Source organism: Myotis brandtii, unplaced genomic scaffold, assembly GCF_000412655.1.
Source record: "Myotis brandtii unplaced genomic scaffold, ASM41265v1 scaffold382, whole genome shotgun sequence".
Classification (NCBI taxonomy): domain Eukaryota; kingdom Metazoa; phylum Chordata; class Mammalia; order Chiroptera; family Vespertilionidae; genus Myotis; species Myotis brandtii.
In genome coordinates, this window is record NW_005364671.1 from 2,927,465 (window position 1) to 2,939,770 (window position 12,306).

At 49.8% G+C, this 12,306-nt stretch overlaps 1 protein-coding gene across 2 annotated transcripts in view; it reads left to right on the forward strand.

Moving 5' to 3' along the window:
- Nucleotides 1-12,306, forward strand: part of BEND5 (BEN domain containing 5) — a 1,007,185-nt gene that overhangs the window by 902,736 nt on the left and 92,143 nt on the right. For both annotated transcript variants that reach the window (XM_005872514.2, XM_005872513.2), the window contains exon 8: nucleotides 6,186-6,300. In XM_005872514.2, coding sequence (XP_005872576.1) covers nucleotides 6,186-6,300 — 115 coding nt within the window. The remainder of the gene's footprint in view (nucleotides 1-6,185; nucleotides 6,301-12,306) is intronic.

Sequence of the window (12,306 nt, forward strand, 5' to 3'; positions counted from 1 at the left end):
CCCACATTCCTGCTAACACTGTTGCACTTTTACCTATCTAGTGGGTGTGCTATATATAAACTACATGATACTATATATGTGCCTAGCATTGTAACATGTCAAATAAAACACACATTTTATTTTAATTATCTAGTTTTATTAATTTGACTTAATTTATTTCCACTATATGAGTTTTTCAGTGTCAGAGGAACTAATATGAGAAAATTGAAGTTAAGAGAAGTTAAGTAGTTTATCTCATTTTAGTCTCAAAGTGATCATGAGGTCAAAGGGATAGGAAAAACCACTAAGGTCACATAACTTGAGGGAGATGGCCTGCTGCCGGGGAAGTACCTGGTGATTTGCCATGAGATAGGCTTGGGGTCAAATGTCGGCTCTGCCACTTCCTCGCAGTGTGACACAGCTTCCTGGACTGTGAAATAGGTTAGGAAACCAATCCCTGTCTGAAGGCTGTGATGGAGCTGGCCTGGGGTGGATGCACACAAACACCCCGTCCTATACGTGGCATCCGGCAGGCCCGCAGCAGGTGCCCCTCCTTCCTCATGGGGAGCTGAGGGGGTGAAGCAGCTAATCCCCTTTGTACACTGTGAGGCATTATGCAGATAAATATGGGGTCTATTTTCCCCATTCGCATTTTTGCAGCACTGTGATTGGACATAACTGCCTGCCTCGATGTTTCAGGCAAGGAGACGGTTTCAGGGAGAGAAGGTGATCCCCCCAGAGCCAAGCAGCTCAGACGAGGCACAGCTGGGCTGTCTCACCTCCTCGCTCCAGTCACCTTCGCTTACTCCTTGGCATTCTCACTTCCAGCACTGTCCTTGCCATAACCTCTCCCAGGTCCCTCTTGGTTTTGTGGCGGCCATCTGTCAGTTACTAAACTTGGCAGCAGACCTGTTCCCCCAGCTAATCGGATGCAACTATTGAGTCCTTTGTAAAAAGGCAGCAGCCGTACCATCAATACTTTCTTCTCGGGGAGCTTAGACTCTCATGCCCACCTCCTCTGTGCGCAGTGGACAGAGGGCAGGGCCGCCTCCCATTTTATAGGCGAGGCCTGAGGCACAGAGTTGGGTAGAGCTCGGGTGCTCTCTCTGTTGGCCCTGCTTTTCCAAAAAGGAACCTGGATGGTGCCGAGTTGATAGATCCAGTGCTGTCCTGTAGGCGTTCAATCAAAGTTTACTCCTTGGCAGAGCCTTTTAATGCCTCCCCTCTACCTTCTCAAGATAAACTGCAAACTCCTTGCATGACATTCACCCTTCATGATCTGGCTCTTGCCAGGTTCTCTGGCCTCAGCCTTATTATATCCCAGCCCCACACAACTTAATTCCTGAATGGACAATCCTCTCTCCACTGCTGGGCCTTTGCACCTGTTACTCCTCTGCCTGCTGCTCCTTGCCACTTGGTAAACACTTCCCATAGCCCACGGTTTATGTCAGATGCCGTTTGTGGGCCCCTGGCACACACCTTGTAGCCCCCTACTTTATGGCTGCTTTAGAGGTTACCTGGTAGTCATCTTTATTGCCCTGGTTTGTTATATATTAGAGTTATATTGTTTCTGCCCCTTTAAACCATGAGCTACCAGAGGCCTAGGGTTGGGTCTTCAAATGTCATTTTCTACATCTGTAAAATGAGTATTATTTGGCTCATCTCCTGAGGCTGCGGTGAGGGACACATGATGTGTTGACTCTGGGATGCTAAATCTGAGTTCAGAAAGAGGAGCCTCAAAGTCAGAAGGCGGCCGAAGGGCACAGAAGGGGCCACAGGGGACGGAAAGAGGGAGAAGGGTGCAGAAGGGAGCCTAAGGGGTTTTGAACCTGGGTGTCCCAAGCCTGTGCATGCCCCACTCAGCAATGGGAAATGCTAGAAGGCCAAGCTCCTGCCAGGAAAACACAGCTCTCTGGACATCCCACAGCAGTGGATGTGCACGTTACAGAAGAGGGTGCAGAGGCTCAGAGAAGCAAAGTGGCTTGCCCAAGGCCACACACTAACTCATGGCAGGTGTGGCATGGGCCCCTCTCCCCAATCCTGCCTTGTCTTTCCCATCCCTGACTGTCCCTCAGGACACACAGTTCCTCCTTCCTGGAGGCAGCTTAAGTCAGGCATCCTTTCCCCATTGCCAGAGAGACTGCGGCACAGTCTTCCCCAAGGGTTTCTCAGTCCCCACAATGGCTCAGCTGGGATTTCTTCCCCAGACTCAGCCCTCCCCCAGGTCCCCTCCCCTGCCCACCTGGTTGTGGGGAGGGCAGAGGGACCCAAGGCCTGGAAGGATGATGTCTGGTACCTTCGTTCTGTTCACTTCTTCCCCATTAACTGGCTCAGTGACCTTGAGTGGGGAACAGACATGTGGGCCTGGTCGCCCCATCTGGCTGGGACCAAGGTTCTCACCGCAAAGCTGCTGACACACCTGCTGCTGGGAGCAGAGCGGAGCCTTGTCCTCGCAGAGCTCCGGAGGCGGTGGTGGGAAGGGAGGCAGAGGTGCTTGGCGGTGGGATGGCTGCTTCTCAGCCACCCCTCTGCCGCCCCAGACCCTCTCCTGGCCTCTGTGAGGACACACTCTCCTTGTTCATCAGCCACAAGGTGCTCGGTGTCGCCCTGGAGTAGAGCGTGTGTGGCATGGTCTCAGGAGCTATGTGGCCTGGGATTGGATCCCAGCTCTTCCCCTTAGTACACTGTGACCTTGGGGATGTCCCCTAACCTCTCTGTGGCTCCATTCCTTTACCTTAAAGGGAAATTATAGTAGGAATCCTGCCTCCTAGTGTTGCTGTGACAGTGTAATGAGTTAATGTTCACACAACACGTAGGACAGTGCCTGGTGTTCAGCAGGCCTCCGTACGTGCTATCAAGAGGGAGGTCATGGCTAACCGAGCACTTGCAAGTGCAGGTATGGGTCCACTAACCCTCATCATGAACCAAAGCCCAGTGTGTGACTTCCATCCCCCACTTCCTTGCCACCCTCCTGAGAGCTGTTACCGAACCCTCCTCTTTACGTGGGGGAAGACAGACCACACTGCACGTCAGCTGGTTGGCAAGGACTAGACCTCAGCTCTTCCTCCTGGTGCAGTGACAGCTCTTTTGTTAAAGCCCCTCCGTGATTCAGATCCTTCATAATTGAATTAATTAGACCTACACTGTGGGATGACACTGCAGGCAAGGCACATCCCCCTGGAGGGCAGCATGGGCAGTGGGCACAGCAGGGGCCTGTACTTGGGCAGGGCTGAGTCTGAGTCCTGCCATTTCCACCTCCCAGCCTGGGACCTTCAGCAAATCCTCAACCCTCCTAGAGCCTCTGGTTCTTCACCTGCAAAAGAGGGACAGCTGAGTAGTCCTCACAGAGCTACTGGGAGGGCAAACGAGACCATGTATGTCAGGCTCAGGGCAACGTCAGGCACGTGGAGGTGCCACTATGCCGACTCTCTCTTCCTCTCACTCTTCTCAGTAATCCTACCAGGTCATTGGGCAGCTCTCAGCCCTGCTCTTCAGAAAAGCCAAAGGATTCACTACATGTCAACTAGTAGAGGGGGGACCAGACCCAGGTCTCCTGTCCCACAGCCTGGACCCTGCTGCTATGTGCCAAGGTGCCCACCAGGCCCTAGTCTGGTGTAGAGCTGACCTTCCCTCTGGGAGGTCATGCCTCAGGTTGTCTTGTGGGAGTAAGAGGATGAGCAAGGAGACCCACAGATACACACATACATACACTCACACTCACAGCCTTCCTGCCTCCAGCTTTCCTACCATCCTGCTTTCTCCCACCTCCCTGATCAATCCGCTGGAAGGAAAGGACCCAGAAAACTTTTGAAGGGACAGACCGATCTTATGGGGCTGATAGTGTCTCCCAGCAGGAGGGAGATTATTCTCCTCACTTGGCAAAGGAGGGTTCTTCTGCTCCCGAAGAGAGGAAAGAAATAGATGGAATCCGAGACTGTCAGTGCGGGTGCACTCTGGGGAGTTTCTGAGTTCTTTCTCCTTATTGTAAAGACAAGAGTGGGCCCACCAAGCAAAACTGGGGCCCAGGGGCTCTGATTGCTGGTTTGTGGCTTTTCCAATTCAGTATCTTGTCCCCAAATCCCATAGTCATTAAACTTCACAGATCAGGACTCCTAGATCTAAACTCCATTCTGTTTTTCACTTTCCTCCATGTCTTTCAACCTTTGATCTAAGTGACTTTCTTAAAGCACATTACAATTTTAAGCTGCTGTGTCAGGCAGTTGGAACATAGGAGCTCTAACCCAGTCACAGAACAGCCTTTCAGATTAGTATTATTATGCATATGTCAATATAAGTTAACTGGTCAGAGAAAGCTGGTAACTTCTCTAGCTTACAACCAGTCATAATTTGAATACAGGTCCCAAGTCCATGCTCTTTCCACTACCTCCGCCCATGCAATGTGTTTCCTCTCCACTCTTTACTTTCTCCAACATTTCTCCTCGTAGTCCTCTCCACTTCCCACTTTTCCCACCAAAACAATGTGGAAGGCCCCCTCCCAGTTTCCCGACCAATGGGAAAGATGCCCTTGAACTGTATCTGACCTCAAGCCAGGAGATGGGTCTGAAACCTCTCCTCTCCATCCCCACCCTCACACTGGGAGCCAGAGCTCAGGGTGGCTGCGGCTTTTGGTCTGGCTTTGTTTTCTCTCATCATCTTATTAGCTGCCTAATTGGCAGCCCAATTAATCTGTTCATCTGTGAAGGAGGATGGATCACAATGAGCTACTCTGTTTCCAGAAGCCATTCTCTGAGGCAGCATGGCCAGACCCTGAGCGCAGGCTGGCTCCTTGATGAAGGGCCGCCCCGGGAGCCGGGGTCAATTAGTGGACAGATTAAACAATTATGAGCCCCTAACAAGGGTGCCTGGCATCATTACCCTGCCTGTTTACTGGCAAACTGCAGCTTTAGCATGAAGACCAACAAATAAATTAAGGCATCTGGTCTACTGCTGCATCGGCCGAGGAGTAAATGATGTCCAACTGGCTTGTGGCTGCCCATCGATTCTCAGCCTTGGCCTAATGAAAAGCCTGAGCCATCCCTCACTGGTCCCAGCAGCTCTGGAATGTGCTCTGGAGCGGAGCATCACTCCAGGAGCTAAGTGCCTGCTGCTGGGCATGGGGACTGTTCTCAGTCACCCTGCCGCCTCCTCCTGTCCGTCTGTCAAACCTACTCTGTTCCAGGGCCCAGCTCAAAGCTTCTTCTCCCTGGTGCAGGATAGGAGTTGCTCTTCTGCATTTTGGAAGGGTTGTGTACTCTCTACTACTTTCCAGCATCACAGTCATTTCGTGGGATGCCAGGGTGCCATCTTGCCCATTGTTTTTGGTCTTAGATGAAGAAGCATTGAGAAGAGGAAGGCAAGGGCAAGGGCTCAGCATTGTTTTTTCACCTCCTCTCCTGTGGATGCATGCAGGCCATGACCAGAGGACACCAAGGAGGGAGTGGCAGGGTCAGACTTGCACTTTAGGAGGATCCCCTGGCTGCAATGTTGGAAGGCACCTGTCAGAGGCATTGGCTGTCATCCAGGCCAGATGTGGTGGTGACATAGAGCAGAAGAGAGGCAGAGGATGGGACGAGGGCAGCTTTGCTAGATTCAAAGAAGAGACTTGGGGATGGCCTGACTGGGGAAGTAGAGTCATGGAGAATTCAACTTTTCTAAATGTAGTGACCTGGAGGCAAGGTGGTGGTGGTGCTAGTGAGAAGCAAAGAGGGAATCTGGAACAGAGGACCCTCAAGGTGGGGAAAGGGACAGTTGGGGAACACTGAAGAAAACTCTCTCCTCATGTGACTTTAGCCAGATCCCTTCTCCCCCCCCCTGCTTCCTGGTGTGCCCATCCTCAGCACGAGGATCCAGATCCCCAAGTCCCCTGACCACATAGTCATCAATTTGATGTCAGTATTTAGCGGACTTCATCTCTGTCTGTCAAAACCCTGAGGGCTTTCCAAGGCACAGCTCAAATGCTATCTTTTCTCGGAAGCAATCCCTGTGCTCTCCACAGGAAATGGTCTCTCCATCCTGTCTTTGGGCTTCAATTGATCTATATTTATAAAATTCCCCAGGCAGCACCTAACCCATAGTCCTATGTCCACAGTGGCTAACAACATAGACCCCAGTCACCTACTGAGTTCTCACTATTTTCCAAGCTGAGGACTATGTGCTCCCTCCTTAAAAACTCTTTGAGGTTAACACAGATGCTTCTCTTTCCCTAGGGATCATTGACTTCCTCATAAGCCAGCACCCAATTGCTCGTGTCCTGCGGGAACACCTGGTCTTCAAGATTGCACCAATGCTCAACCCTGATGGAGTCTACCTGGGCAATTATAGGTGAGTGACGGGACAGGATGCTCGGAAGCTGGTAGTTGTAGGATGGTGGTATGGAAGCAATAAGAAAAAGGGGATGTATTTTTGAGGAAGGATTTTCAGACTTCCCATGAGTTCATTAGAGGAAGCTTCACCCTGGCTCTTGAGAATGTGGCTAATGAGCCTTGGCTCTTTCATGCTCAGCCACCTGAGATATCACTTGCTGGGGTTTTCTGAGCAGCTTGCTGGACCAGGAATCAAGTGCCTACTATCAGTTTTGGCACCTACTTCCAATGTAACCTTAGGGAATTCACTTCCCCTCTGATGCTCAGCTTCTCTTGTGTAATGGAGAAAATAATTACTTATCTGGCTAGGTATCTGTGAGCATCAGAAGAAATGGTGGTGATAACTATGCTTTGCAGAATATCATATGGTGGTTATGATGATTGCTGTTTCATTTCTGTGTTTCTTCTTGGAGGTCACTAATGATGGAATGGCACCCCAGATCATCTGAATAGCATTTCTGTGTTTTGGGCCCCACACTCACTCATGCACTCTTGTCTTGAGTTCTCTTTCTCTGGTGCACCATAATTTATAGCCTAAATTCCACTGCTCAGGGGTTATCTGCTGAAAGGACATTGGATCCTCTCAGATAGTGTTCTTGCTCTTATTTCACAGTTGAGGCCACTGATTCGCCCAAAGTCACACCCAGTAAATCACTGACTGTCTAACTTCTCTGCCCCTATTATACAGCTCTGTTGTTTATGATTTCAACAACAACTCTCAAGAAAACATTCAAAGGGCTGAGCTTTCTTGAAAGGCTCTGAATGACCTGGTGTCCATCTGTCTGTCTACTGTGCTGCCTCACCTCCCACACCACACTCTTAGAACCATTGCTGTGGCCACACTAAGTAAAGCCTTGTTCCCTGGATGTGTCCTGTTGGTCTCTGATCCCTTACCCTCTGCCCAGAGCCCCCTTATCCCTTCTTCACCTCACTCACCACTCTTCACAACTCATGCTGTTCCCCTTCTTCTGGGAAACATTCCCTAATCCCCCAAGCAGAATTGGTCACAGCCTTCTCTGACCTCCCACCAGCCTGGTTATTGAGCAAGTTTTATCCCATTGCATAGACCCCACTGACCCTCCAGCCACCAGAGAGCAGGGACTGAGCCCTAATGGTCATTGTGTATACCCCAGCACCTGGCAGCAAGGGTCAGCTCATAGTAGGTGCTCAAAGGGTGTTTGATGAATATGAGTGAAGAAATGCAATGACTCAACTGATGAAGAAACTGAGGCCCAGAGATGAGATGGGACTTGCCCAAAGTAGTGGCAGAGCTCAGACCAGAACCCAGGTTGTCTGGTGCCAGCCAGCTTCACTTCAAACAGAGCTGGTTTGCTGCTTTCCAAGAGCATGGCAATTCGGTCCAGAGGGGCCTCCTAGTCCCCCTGGGTATGAGTTAGAGAGAGCCCACGGGATGCATGATGCCTTAATTAAAGACAGTTTTGCTTCCTCTCTTAATTGGCTCGAGTGATGGTTCATTAGCACTGGCAAGTTTTACGGCTTGCTGCGGGCCTGAGTGCCGAGCCGTTCTCCTCCCAGGACAGAATGCTGTTAGTGATGATGGTGGTGGAATGACCGTTTGATTTATGTTAACATTTCTGTTTAATTACAAGAGCGGCCGTGGTCAGAGGGAGGTCAGTGATGTCCACACACACAGTTATGTCGTCCTCTGCCCTCCAGGGAGGATGCACTGGAAAGAGGTCTGTGACCTTGGCCAGGATGCCGCCCCTCCCTGGGATGGCCAGGGGGGTGGTGATGAGGAACCAGATGCTTTAATATGTCTTCGAGCTCCAGATTTTGTGATTTGGGATTTCAAGATGAAAGAGCTCCGACCCTCAGAAGTGGTTCTGCCCTGAAGTTTAAACCCCCAGCATTCTCCAAGTGAGAATGTGTGACTCTCATTAAGAGAGCAGGAGGAAATCCCTAACCACAGGCATTAATCTGTTGCTAAAACAGCTCTGAGTAGCAACAAAAGAGCCTATCAGTCACAAAAATTCACTACCAGATGTGGAAAGTGTGCAAAGTAATATAGTAAAGACTCAGAACTGAGAGCCCCAAGGTACCTTGGAGATCCCCAGACCAGCCCCTCCTGAGCCCCGCCCCTCCTGAGCCCCAGACTGATACAGCAGTGGTTCCCACAGTTTGATGGGACTTCCCACGGCATTATGGGAGCTGGGGGGAAGAATTCAGAGTTCGAGTAAGTTTGGGGAACACAGAGTTGAGAAAAGTTAAACATGTCCTTTTACAATAAGATTTTTCAGTTTCGAAAATGCTAATGAACCAGAATCTGAAGAAGGGAATGTGTATTTAGTGTTCTCCAAATGTGCCTCAGGGAACCCTTTTTCTATGGAGCTTGTTCCCCCACCCCCTCCCCCATACACTCCCCCAGGGGTGTTAGGGTTTATAAAACACATCGCAGGAAATGCCATTTCAAGAATTCTGTTTGCTCACCCAGCCCATGTCAAGCTCTCCCACACTTATTTCATCCTTATTGCCACCCTGTGAAGGGAGGGGGGGGGGTCTTTGTTAAAGTTTCCATGCTTGCAAATAATAAAAATCTTCTCAAATTAGCTTGAGTATAGGAGGAAAGGCAGGAAGGAGGGGGCATAGGACAGAGGAAGGGAGGGAAGAGGGGAGGGAGGGAGGGAGGAAAGGAAAGAAAGGAGGAAGGGAGAGAGGGAGGGAGGAAGCTTATTACTTAAAGTATATAGAATCATAGAGACAGAAGGCAGAATGGTGATTGCCATGGGTGGGGGAGCGGGGGGAGGTATTGTTTAGTGGGCATAGACGTTTCGTTTTATAAGATGAAAAGAGTTTTGAAGAAAGATGATGTTGATGGTACCACAACAATATGAATGTACTTAATACTATTGAACTGTATCATTAAAAATTATTAATATGGTGAATTTGATGTTATGTGTAATTTACAATTAAAAAAAGTAAGAATGGTATGGCTGCTGATGCAATGCGAGCATCTTCCTAGGTTCTGGGGGAACTGGAGGCCTAGAGGTCTTGCAGGATGAATACTGTAGCTTCAGGTGTTGCAGAGCCAAGAAGGTGCAAGGCAACTCCTGGTAGAAGGCCGTTGGGTTGGAGTGGGGCCTGGTCCCTCCATCAGTGGCTGCCCATATGCGTTGCCGCGTTTGTATTGTCTCTCTCTCTCTCTGCTACCTCCTCCCCATCACTTCCTTGGCAGAGAAGAAAGCCTCCGCCTCTACCTGTGCCCCCTGCGTTCTCTTCTGAGCGTGCGGAGTGCACAAGTTGCCTTGCATTTGAGAAACAGACTCTCCATCTCCATCTGACAGCAGGACTCTGTGGTGGGTTTGCATTTCTTAATTAGGTGCTTGTCATTGTGTATTCCATAGAGCCACGTATAAGTAAACAGCCATAGACCTTTGAATAAATTTATTGGTTTTATTTATGTTTCTGGGCATAAAAAAATCTATAATTACCAGGTACAGCCTCAGTATAACTGGTATTTAATGACAATTACTTTTTGTTGCCATAGAAATGAGTCCAAAGTAGTTACCCATAATTTCTCATTTCCCAAACCTCACACATGCTGGATTGCAATATTACCATAGTAATTGCCTATTAGTCATCATAAAATACGCAGTTACCCAAAAGATAGCAAGGGGCTGTGAAATTTCTCATCTTCAGAAAACCTCGGTGCTTCTTGGGAGTGTGGAGGCGGGGCGAGGCGCAGGCTCCCCGGGTGGTGAGAGTGATTCGCTGTGTAGATGGCTCTGCCGGTGGAGAGATGCTGCCACGCTCTGCAGACTGCGCCTCGTTATGTCTCTTGGCCCTGGCACTCCTCACGCCCGCAGAGGATGCGCGAGTGCAGTAAATCCAATTTAACTAAGGTTTGTGGAGGGCCTGCTGAGTGCCAGGGCCCAGGTGGGGCTTGGGGCAGCCGACAGCAATCAGAGGCAGCCCTTCTCCATGAGAAGCCCTGTGTTTGGACTAGAGCAGTTGTAGGCACTTAGACGTTAGACAAAGAAACAGAATTTCCGGAGGATGAGGCCCAGAAATCAGGATTTTAAAAAGATTCCCAGGTGATTCTAATGTGCAGCCAAGGTTGAGAACTACTGGACTAGAGGGTGTGTGAGTGATGCTATGGAGGCCTCGTCTAACGTCTAAGTGCCTACAACTGTACGTTATCTATATCATCACATGTGACCCTCTCAGCAGCCCTGTGATGGAGGTAGCATTGTAGCCCCATTTTAAATAGAGAAGGAAACTGAGGCACAGAGTGCCAAGGAGCCTGGCCCAGGTCCCTCCGCAGGAAGGGCAGAGCAGGTTGGTGAACCAGGCAGGCCCATCGTAGCCTGCCACAGATTTCACCCCCACTCTGCTGCTCCTGAAAATAGGAGGGCTGCCCTCTGACCAGTGATGAGGGTGGGGTTTTTAAAGATGGAGGGTATATAGGAGTTCACAGACATAGAAGGGAGAGAAAGAGAGATTTGTACAGCAAAACAGCGTTAACGATGGCAGAGGGTGAAATACCAGGGAACTAGTTCCAACAAATACACACACACACACACACACACACACACACACACATACACACATATATTATAACTGTCTGGCTTTGCCCACTTCAACATCCAAAGAAGGAAATATTTTGAACTGGCTAAAACAGAATAGAACATAAAATTAGCTGTGAGAAATACATGTCAATATCCCCTTTGTTCTCTGACAGCATAACAACTGTGCATTTTATTTTTCATCAAGTAGAAACGGAAAACAAACATCCGCTGCAAGGATTCCTCACAGGAAGACCTGCTGGCCTCTCTCCCTGAGCCTCCTTCCCAGCCGACCATGTTTCACCCACTTGGTGACTCTGTCAGCACCATCAGCCTTGGAGGGGGAGGGGAGCTTGGACAAAGTATCCCTAAGTGACAGCAGTACCCTCTCTTTGTCTACCTGCAGCTGTGTCTGGGTGGTTCTCTCCCTCCCAAAGCATCATGTTGCACTGATGCTTGCCTGGACCACTTGGGAGGGTTTATATTCAGGCTAAGCCTGCCGGCCCATCCCTTCTGCTTCTCCACCCTGAAGGACTCTCAGGTTCAGTCCATCATTTACACGGTAGCCCTTCGGCTGTTTGAAGACTGGGTACCTCTGCTTCAACCACTCTCCATTTCTATTCTCCAGGCTGAAGATCCCCAAAGCCTCCCAACTTTCCATGTGGCACCTGAAATCCACTTCTCTCCCTTTCCTTCCTGCTGTCCTCTGAACAGGCTCCAGATGCTGGTCGTTGAGGCATGGTGTCCAGGACTGAACAGTTACAACGATGATGGTGATGATGAAGAGCTAAGCTCTAGTGAGCCTTCTGGGCCTGACACTATTCTAGGCATGTCACATGGACTGTTTCACTTAATTCTTAGAACAACTCCATTACTATTCACATTTTTGCAGGTGAGGAAACTGAGGCATAGGTAGGTAAGGAAACACACTCAAGTTATAGAACCAGCTAGTGGAACAGGAGCAGGAAGGGACCATCAGAAGCCCAATTCTGAGGACTGTGCTTCAGTGTACAGCCCACATGCACCCTGCTGCCCAACATGGAGCTCTTTTCAACCTGAACCTTTCTACCTGTATTTCTAAGTTGCAACTCCCCGACTTCTCTGAGAGCCCTACGAGAAGCCTGTGGCAGAGCGGGGCAGAGATCCTCTCCATCTCTGAGCAAAGAAGAAACCAAGTCACAACGAGGCTAAGTAACTTGCTCAAGGTCACACAGTGAGTGAGCCCCATAGTTCGGATGAAGCATGAGCAACAGCAAAGGCCAGACAGGGCCTTGCCTCCCAGAGGCGCTCTCCTGCTTTATGTAACCTGAGTGATGTTCCTATGGCGGCTGAAAGGACATTGGGGCTGGCAGTGTAATCAGGTGTCTAACCCACAAGTGCAGGCCGCCAAAACTAATTATTCAAATGAGCTTCCCAGCCAGATTCCACAGAACAGGCCAGAT